The sequence below is a fragment of the Cololabis saira genome, chromosome 3 (assembly GCF_033807715.1).
Source record: "Cololabis saira isolate AMF1-May2022 chromosome 3, fColSai1.1, whole genome shotgun sequence".
NCBI lineage: Eukaryota > Metazoa > Chordata > Actinopteri > Beloniformes > Belonidae > Cololabis > Cololabis saira.
The window spans coordinates 26,293,088-26,302,727 of NC_084589.1; the positions used below are offsets into that span (position 1 = coordinate 26,293,088).

The 9,640-nt window shown below is 39.2% G+C and overlaps 1 protein-coding gene across 1 annotated transcript; it reads left to right on the forward strand.

Annotated features, from left to right (window-relative positions):
- The first annotated feature begins 268 nt into the window (after positions 1 to 268).
- Positions 269 to 9,244, forward strand: flad1 (flavin adenine dinucleotide synthetase 1). The gene is made up of 11 exons (XM_061718391.1): positions 269 to 318; positions 2,493 to 2,583; positions 2,838 to 3,006; positions 3,500 to 3,877; positions 5,637 to 5,750; positions 5,831 to 6,098; positions 6,316 to 6,463; positions 6,776 to 6,874; positions 7,014 to 7,203; positions 8,747 to 8,820; positions 8,897 to 9,244. Exons 2-11 carry the CDS (start codon positions 2,576 to 2,578, stop codon positions 9,030 to 9,032), a joined length of 1,584 nt encoding a protein of 527 aa, XP_061574375.1. The 5' UTR covers positions 269 to 318; positions 2,493 to 2,575; the 3' UTR covers positions 9,033 to 9,244.
- The last annotated feature ends 396 nt before the right edge of the window (positions 9,245 to 9,640 follow it).

The following is a 9,640-nucleotide window of genomic DNA, read 5'->3' on the forward strand; positions in this document are numbered from 1 at the left end:
AAGTGAAGTTTTCCCTCCCCCCAAAATAACACAGAAAAGCTTGTCTAATTAGGCTTTTAGTTGTCGTAACTGACATTGATATATTCCCAGTGATTCATTATCAGCTGTAAATGTACTTGTGTACGGTTTATTTTAATATTTACCGGTCAAAAACGAGCTCACTGCTGTCTGTCCCATAGACTAACATGACAGCGCTGCTTTGTTTTGGAACTCGCGGGGCCTCCAAGAACCACGTGACCGCTCTGGCGGCGAGAACAAAAGTTGTCGCCACTCTGTTTTATCCATCGCTCTGGTAACGAGGGCATATGCGGCTTCTGAGTAAGTTCTCCCGGCTTTACTTTTAATAAAAACGAGTTTAGATGTAAAACGATACAATAGATTTTCTTTTGTAGGTTCTCCAATTATATACCAGTCGTGGAACGAAGTTATCAAAGATGAAAATACACATGCGTTGTGAGTGTAATTCAATACAAAAGCAGTTCCTGGTCGCTGTCAGTTCACCTAGCAAGGAGACTGTTTCCTTGGCTGTTGTTATTTTAAAGTCACCTGCTCCCATTAATTGTATTACACCGTGCACGACTAAGTTGTCGGGGTTAAAGTATCATGTATCTATAAACTGTAACTTGATGAGCAAGTAATGTCCTTCGTGTTGCCCTTTGACTGCCGAAACTGACATCAGTTTAATAAAACCTTCTCCATCATTTGCTCACATTTTTCAGTTCTTCACATTAACTGTTCAGCTATGGTGAAGGTGGGTGACCTAGTGAGGGAAATTCAAGTGTAGTGTAAGGCAAGGGGCGTTTATTCGTATAGTACATTTCATGTGCAAGACCTTTCAAAGTGACCACGGTTGAATTGGTTTGATATTGGATATTGGATATTATGAATTCAACACCCATAAAACTTGTGATTCATACCACTGATTTTGGTCAAACCACTTGTGATGTGTTCATGGTCATCTAGACTATATATCACAAAACAGTAATTATTAAAAAATCATATGGGCTGATTTAATGAGGTTTAATGAATTCAACACCCATAAAACTTGTGATACATAACACCGATTGTTTTCATTAAACCTCACAGCCCATAATATGATTTTATAATAATTACTCTCTTGTGATATATAGTCTAGATGACCATGAACACATCACAAGCAATATGACCAAAATCAGTGGTATGTATCACAAGTTTTATGGGTGTTGAATTCATTAAACCACATTAAATCAGCCCATATATATGATCTTTTTAATAATTACTGTTTTGTAATATATAGTCTAGATGACCATGAACACATCACAAGTGGTTTGACCAAAATCAGTGGTATGTATCACAAGTTTTATGGGTGTTGAATTCATAATATCCAATATCCAATATCAAACCAATTCAACCGCGGTTTCAAAGTGATTTACATAAAAAGATTTGGAAAAAAATGCATTAAAAAGCAAAATAGTTTAAAAGCAGAAATTAAAGAAGGACAAAAGTTAAAAGGATTTAAACAAATGAGATGCAGGTAATAAAGGTTGTAGTACATTATGGTGGATTACTGAAATGCAGCAGTAAATACAAAGGTTTTCGACTTAAAGTAACTGAGAGTTTCAGCAGCTCTGATGCATTCTGGGAGTTTGTTCCACAGGTGAGGAGCATAAAAGCCGAACGCTACCTCACTGTCCTCTGGGTACAAAAAGTAGGCATGACCCAGATGACCTTAGGGTTCTGGTTGGTGCATAATAGACCAAGAAATCAGAGATGTATTTTGGGCCGAAGCCATTCAGAGATCCATAAACCAACAGCAGGATTTTATAATCGATTCTGTGACGGGGAGGAAGCCAGTGTAAAGATCTAAGACCTGGAGTTCTATGGTCCATTTTCTTGGCCTTAGATACGTGTGTAACTTGTATTACTATATTTTACCTTACAGTTGTTCAATGAAAACATTGCTTTAATACAGTGATCACAGTGTAATCATTAACTTTACTTGATGGACTAAAAGTAAAATTGCATTAAGTAGAGAAAGAAAATCTCAGCTCAGCTGGCTCTTATAACATCTTATTTATACATGCACAAATACAAACATCAGATTCTAACTAATCATTCTAACTAATCATGGGTGGTCCATGGTCCATGTGGATCAATGGGTTGACCTGATGTCTCGTCGTTAATTGAAAAGCTGTAAAGTTACAAAACAAACTGCAAAGAAATAACATCGTAATTTCGGCATGTTGTAGAATTATTTTTCAGTCATGCTTCAGTGCTGTTTCTCATGTTATTCAGTGTAATTACTTCAAACAACTGATTGAGGCATCTGTGATTAATACACTGTAATCCAAATGCAATATTTCAAAAGATTTAACAGCAAGTCCTGACAGAAAATGTGTGATATGATTGAAATGTGCTGTGCGAAGTTGAAATGCACAAGCTTTTCTCAGTTTCTCCTCCTCTTCCCCCTTTCTTTCTCTGTCTGATGTGTTCTTTCATGTGTCTCTTCCAAGATACTCCTTGATAGGAGATAAAATATGATGGACAAGAGAGCCTGAGCTGCATTGAAACATTTTTGGATGGTCCATGTGGATCAATGTTGGTGTAAGCATCTCCGTCTGTCCACATGGGAACATCATGTGATTCCAGAAATATCAAACATAATACAGAAAGCATTTAAATGCCTGTTAACAGTTTAACATACATTGCATTTTATGCTTACATGACATGCTGATGAATTCATTGTGGCTAGAGATATTTTTAACGTTGTTGACAATATGTTTGCCAGTTAGAGAGGATTAGGGAGGGAAAATGGTAAGCAAACAGTGTTTTAAATGACTTTATTATCTGATTCTCAGCTTTTCATTACCAACTCTGAGTAGAGCGGCGGTGCGTGTGAGGAGACTGGCAGCACAATTTAGTAAATCAACCATGTCCACCAACAACCAAGTGTCCAGTTCATCCTCTGCAGCCAGCAGACAGACTCCAACTGCAGCCATTCTCATTATTGGAGATGAGATACTCAAGGTGATTTTTTTTCTTTTCTTTTGAGATAGTTATTTATGCTTTGTTTTATTTTTAATCTCTATATGAGTGACATAATCCCACTCCTTAAAAGGTTAAGGATTTTTTACTCTCCCAATAAATTTATGGGCCTGAATGTATTTGATATTATTAAATTATGATTCCTCATCAGTAAGCCTTGGCTGTTTGGGCCTGTTATCCACTTTTGAATTTACATTTGATGACCCAAGGAAAGCCTTTGTGATGGGTATTTGATGTGTCAGTGACACTTGTTTTTTAAATGACAAGTTCACCACTATTTCTGGACTTGACTCGATCATGATTTAAACATGAGGTCTTTGATTTGGTCCAATGTCATGTCTCATCCACCCTCAAAATATGCCAACTGTTACGCCTTGAATTTCATCAAGTAGGGCCCTGGAGTTTTTCGAAGTCCTTGAATGTTCCTTTTAAGTCAGGGTGGAAAGTCTGCAGTAAAACTGTGCATCTCTTTCAGGGTTACACAGTGGACACCAACAGCACCTTTTTAACACGAGCGCTTCGGAGGCTTGGCGTGTCAGTGCAGCGCATAACAGTCGTACCAGATATACAAGATGTCATAGCCAAAGAAGTGGTCCTCCTCTCCTCTCAGTACACTCACCTCTTCACGTCTGGGGGCATAGGGCCCACCCACGATGACGTCACCTTGGAGAGCATTGGCATGGCTTTCCAAGAGGAATTGTATCCCCATCCTGAGCTCACCAAGCTGATTGAAGAATTTTTTGGGGTGACAGACAAAAACAGTCCGCCTATGAAGATGGCCATGGTTCCTCGCTCAGCCAAACTCAACTATGGAACTGACCCTCAGACTGGGCAGCCACATCGCTACCCAGTGGTAAGTGAACTCAGTATAAAGAAGATTAAAACAATACAAATTTAATTAAAAGGATAAGTATTCACCTCTAATTACTCAAACCTTAAAGCTGATATCCCATTCCCCAAGTGTATTTGCTTTTCAGACTTTTTGGAGAAAAGAAAATATCTGTTTCTGACATCTATCAGGATGTTTAGCGCTCAAACTCTCATATCATGCTTTGTCTGTGCTGTCTGGGGTTTTTATTTCAGGTTACATTATCACCGAGTAGTTAGACTTTGCAAGTAAAATACAGCCCTCCTCAGTGGAGAGAATAGTAACACTAGAAATTTGACACTTTGTGAAAGTATTCACAACATACATTATACATAATACCGCACATTCACATCTGCATCTTTCTGAATGTGTTTTCCATTTAAAATGCACAATTCAATATCTTCTTGTCTGGGGTATTGAAGGAGCAGCACTTTTTGTTTTTTTGCTGGGTGGGAAACTTGCCACAGTTCTCAACCTTGTTAAGAAATGAGGAAGTTTCAGCCAGCCAGAGTTATCCATCCATCTGTACCTGTTTATTCCTATTCAGGGATCTAGGGCCACATATTTACGCCCAGCCACACACACTCACATGTAGACCTATGGGAAATTTAGAATCACCAATTATCCTGGCATACGTGGTTTATGACTGTGAGAGGAAGCCAGAGTAAAACCCAGGCAAGCACAGGCAGAACATGCAAAGTCCACCGTGCTTGGATTCAACCCAGGAACCATTTTGCTGTGAGGCAACAGTGCTAACCCCACAAGCCTCTGTGACGCAGTTATTTCCAGCAAAATTGTGAAAGAAAAAACAAAAACAAAAAAAACGGCCATTTACCAACTCATAAATTTGCCAATGAATACATCCAATCTTGTTTGGCAGATTTAAGGTCCAAAATGTTGCTGTTATGGTTTTAAGGAGGAATCTTGTGTTAGAATATTTTCTGTAGTGTTTTTCATTCAAGGATACTTTTCTTTTAAAGTAGATCAAAACAAATGTTCAGCAGACATTAAAATATCAAATAATGTATATATTTTTAATTGCTTACAAGCACCAGTCATGACTAAATATCCTTTTTCAAAACTCCCCACAGTGTTAACATTTTAAACATGCATTTTGGCAAAATAGTTCATTTTACCTTCAGAGTTCCTCCCAAACACCTCAACATGATTTACTTGTCTCTTTATTAGCTTTTTGAATCCCACCTTGAAGTTTCAAGCTTATGGACTAACTGAAACTGAATTTTACTTTTGTTTTAATATCCTTTATTATATATTATATTTTACGACTTTGCTCCTTTTCCATTACCAGCTTTTTCAAAATTGCCCTTTGATGTCTGTTCAACAACAAATTCAACACAGTGAACCTGGGAAATCTTAACAGCCTGATTGAAATTTTTCTCTATTAATTTGCAGATTTTTTTTTTGTCTGTGTATGTTTTTTTTTCTTGACCTATTTTTACTTCGTCCATGCAGCGATACATACAAGAATATCCTTAAATTTTCTTGGAATTTGGTCTTGTATTGTAAGGGGGGATGAATATAAAAAAAAGTTGTATTTTGGAAAAGTTAATGCATTTTTTTTGTGAAATCACTGAGCAATTACGGTGTTTAGTTTTAATCACAAGACACACTCATTATGTATGTTGAAATGTTGCATACATGTTCCTATAGATGTGGACCACCAAAGGAACTCTACACTTGAACTGTCTGTTACCTCCTCATGATTTTTTCCGTCTTTTCATAGGTCAGTGTGCGTAACGTGTATGTGTTTCCTGGGATCCCTGCTTTGATGGAGAGGTCCTTCACGGGGCTGGAAAACCTCTTTTCTGGTTCAGGAACCACTTTTCACTCTCGTGAGGTAAAAAGCAAACACCAAACCTGTTGCAGATTGGATGTGTTGTTACAGCGAGCTGAGCTTATAAAATGTCATTTTGTCAGGTGTTCGTGGATAGAGATGAAACAGAGATCGCGCCTGTTCTGACCAAACTGCAGGCCAGTTGGGGTAAGAGGGTGGCTCTGGGCTCCTACCCTGACTGGTTGAGCAACTACAGCAAAGTAAGGTTGGTCCTGGACTCCGACAGCCAGGAAGAGGTGGACAAAGCACGAGCCCAGATGGTCGCTGAGCTGCCCGAGGGCAGCGTGGTGACCATAGTCAGAGACTCGGTGTCCATCGCCACTGCAGAGGTGTACAAACTGGCCAACAGCGGTGAGGAACAGGGGAAACAACGGAGTGATTTCTTTCTCACTTTACTCAGGCAGTACAAGAAGCAGAAAATATTAAAATAAAGGGGTTTAAATTATGGTGAACTGTTTTTTAAACCCAGAATTAGTCATAGAGATTAGTTATTCCTTCAATTATGCCCTTTTAGTATTTAATTCCATTCACTTTAAAACATCCTTTCACTAAAAGTTTCTTCCCACAGGCACAGCATTGGCCGAGAAAGTAAAGTGTGCTCTAGATACAGTAGAGGCTGCGCTTGATCAGTATTCAACAGAGCACATCTGCGTTGGGTTCAATGGAGGCAAAGACTGCACGGCACTACTCCACCTCTACTACGCTGCACTGAAACGGTAACACAAGGGCAGAAAGCAACCAATCGTAGAATGGGGGGGAGCGGGGGTGTTTATAAATGTTTTTAAGCACAAGAGATGGAATAGGGAGATTTAAATGAACAAAATGAGGACAGAAGGGTGTGACATATCTTGTTAAATACAAGTAAGAAAAACAAAATTAGTGGGACATCTACAGATAGACAGAACAATCTTGGACAGGGTGAACTGCTTTTTGGATTTTCCTGATTCTATTGGACACATTATCTTATCTAATCTCTTGCTGTGCCCTGTTATGCATCTTTAAACGTACTCTCTTCCCGCCACTCTCAGACGGTATCCAGATGGGAAAGACAAGGTCAAAGCTCTTTATATCCGGATGGTTTCTCCATTCCCAGAAATGGAGAGATTTCTACAAGACACAACAAAAAGGTTTGTTTGTTTTAACCTGTTTGGGATATTAAACACTTTCTTGGAAAAGAAGAAAACATTTCAGTTCATGTGTAGCCTGTGTAAAGCTCACTCTTTTACACCATAATTCCATCATAATTGCATAATATTTTTCTTATAGATATAACTTAGAGCTGATCTCTGCAGAAGGCAGTATCAAGCAGGCGCTGAATGAGGTGCAGGAAAGGAGGCCGGAGCTGAGAGCTGTGTTGATGGGGACCAGGAGGACTGACCCCTACTCACACACACTTACGGCCATGTGTAAGACGGATCCCGACTGGCCAGAATACATGAGAGTCAACCCACTACTGGTAAGACCCACACACCAGTTTGCTAGAAGAATAGTCATTTTATGTTTCAGTTTGTCATGTCATGTTGTTGGTGGCACAAGCTTTGAGTACAAAGAAATTAATTAATTAAAAAAAAAATGCTTCAATATAATTGATTTTCCTCAGTGGCCAGCAAGTAACACATAAACCTCTTACAGTGTCAAGGGTTTTATTTCTAGCTACAGCTACAAGTATTTGGACAAGAAAAAAAAACGTACAAGTCTAATAAAATATACAAAATTGACATTACACATTAGCAGCAGGTAGAATTTGGTGATAAGCTCACTTAATGTTTTTAGACCTAAGAGCAACTGCACACGATTATAACAGCACAGCAAGTATTTGCTTCTCCAGTCATTCAAGTCGCATCTGAAGATGCAAATTAATTTGACATCCAGTGAGATGCTCTCTTGAATTAAAAGTACTTTTAGAGCTGATGTAAACTGTTAAATCAATTTCTTAGGTTCTGTTTTTCATTAATATTGAAAAAAAGAGAGAGTCCCACCACTTGTTTGATGGAAACTCTATTATCTTGTATATCGACAAATAATCTCTGAGTATTGAATAAATCATTGAAAGCCTCACAGAATAGATATTAGACATAGGCATAGTTGTTTAATAGCTTTATTTCTATTAGAAGACAGTTTTTTAGTGAGACTTCTCATGCATTTTTGCTTTCTCATGTGTTTGCTCTGGTGGACAAAAAGTGTCACGTGTTTTTTTTTTTTAAATGTTATTAACCTCATTCAAGAGACTAAATGTCATTCTACATGACAAGAACATCTGAAACAAATGCACAGAGGATGAATCGCTCCAGCTTGAGTTGCAGTCTTTCCCAAAAGATCTTCCAAACAGTTGGCCTTTGAGTCCCACAGGAGTGTTTAATCTGCATTTAGTCCCACATCAAATGACTCTGCCGTAGTTGCAGACATTAATCGCAATCATCTCCGATCGCTATTGATGCAAACACAATATCCATGCACCAGGCAATTGTGCATGAGTATGCATGAGTGAGCACAGTTTGTTTTTTCTTTCGACAAACACACATTCACTGATTATAACATGTCATGCTGTTGCTCTGAAACTGACAGCTGCAGCTCACAGACAGAAAAGGAAAAAAAAAGACACAAGATTGATTGCTAGTCCCAGCTGTCTGGGAAATACTGCAGTATAGAAAAAAATCAATCTATCCTACTGTGTTGACCGACTTCCACAATCCAGTCAACTATAAGAAATTACCAGAAATTTCCTAGAAGGTTTACAGGAATCTGCGGCCCACCACGGCCTGCAGGATTAGTGTAATGGCATCCCTGCATCGTGTTGAAGCTTGCAGGCCTGTATCCTTGGAGACAGTTGTAGTTCATTAACATAACTTCAAGTCTGTGTTTGTTGTTGCCTTCAAGGCAACGAGGGTAAACACCCTACCACTTGCAGTGGGAAAGAAATTTTTAGCAAATGTGCCTTTTTCAGGAAAAAAAAAACAAACAAACTAGGGTTTAATCTGGTGTTTTCTTGCATCCTGCAGGACTGGACTTACCACGACATCTGGGGATTCTTGAGGTCGTTGTATGTGCCCTACTGTGTACTCTATGATAGAGGGTAAGCATATTTTCATCTGCTTTTTCCATTTTCCATTAACATTAGATTTCTGGTTAACATTTGTGTCGACCTGCAGATACACGTCACTGGGCAACATGGACAACACCTACCGCAACGAGGCTCTCAAGTTGGTGGATGAGAAGGGTGTGACGCGATACAAGGCAGCCTACCTCCTGGAGAACGAAGACGCAGAGCGAAACTCACGATCTTGATGTCAACTTTCATCTTAGCACAGCTGTTTTTCATGGACCCCTTGCCTTTTTTCTTTTTTTTTATTTTAATTACAGTCCGCCTTTAACTCATAGCATGGGTCTATTGAGCATTTGCAGAACGGTCACCGCGTCAGACAGCAGATGAGATTGCGCAGAAAGTGTTTGTATGTGTTATTTGTATATTGGATGTGCTGTTGAATAAAACCCTCTCCATAACATACTGTTATTGTCATTTTGCTTTAAGAAGGCTCTTCGTAGTGATGGCAGTCTGCCAGGTATTCAGGGATGCTCTCTGCTTCTTTCATTCATGGATCTATTTTTCTTGTTTCTGAATCAAATAGTTGACTCGGAGAGAGAGGGAGATGGGTGCTATCAAAATGCATTAGTAAATCAGGTAAAAGGATTTAGTGAAAGCCTGGAGAGCAGCAGTGGTGAAGGTCACCCAGCCGGCTGACACCACCACCACCAGCAGCCGCAGCTGCAGCTTCACGTGTTGTAGTTCTCCTCGCGGACCTCACGGGCGCGTTGTTCTCACGTTTTCCATTTAGCAGGGGTGATTACAATAAATTACCTTCTCTGTTTCGAGACATGATTGAATCCAGGCCCAT

Coding starts and splice junctions, on each gene's coding strand:
- flad1 (XM_061718391.1), top strand. Junction 3,007..3,499: donor TTGGAGATGAGATACTCAAG/GTGATTTTTTTT, acceptor CATCTCTTTCAG/GGTTACACAGTGGACACCAA. Junction 5,751..5,830: donor CCACTTTTCACTCTCGTGAG/GTAAAAAGCAAA, acceptor TCATTTTGTCAG/GTGTTCGTGGATAGAGATGA.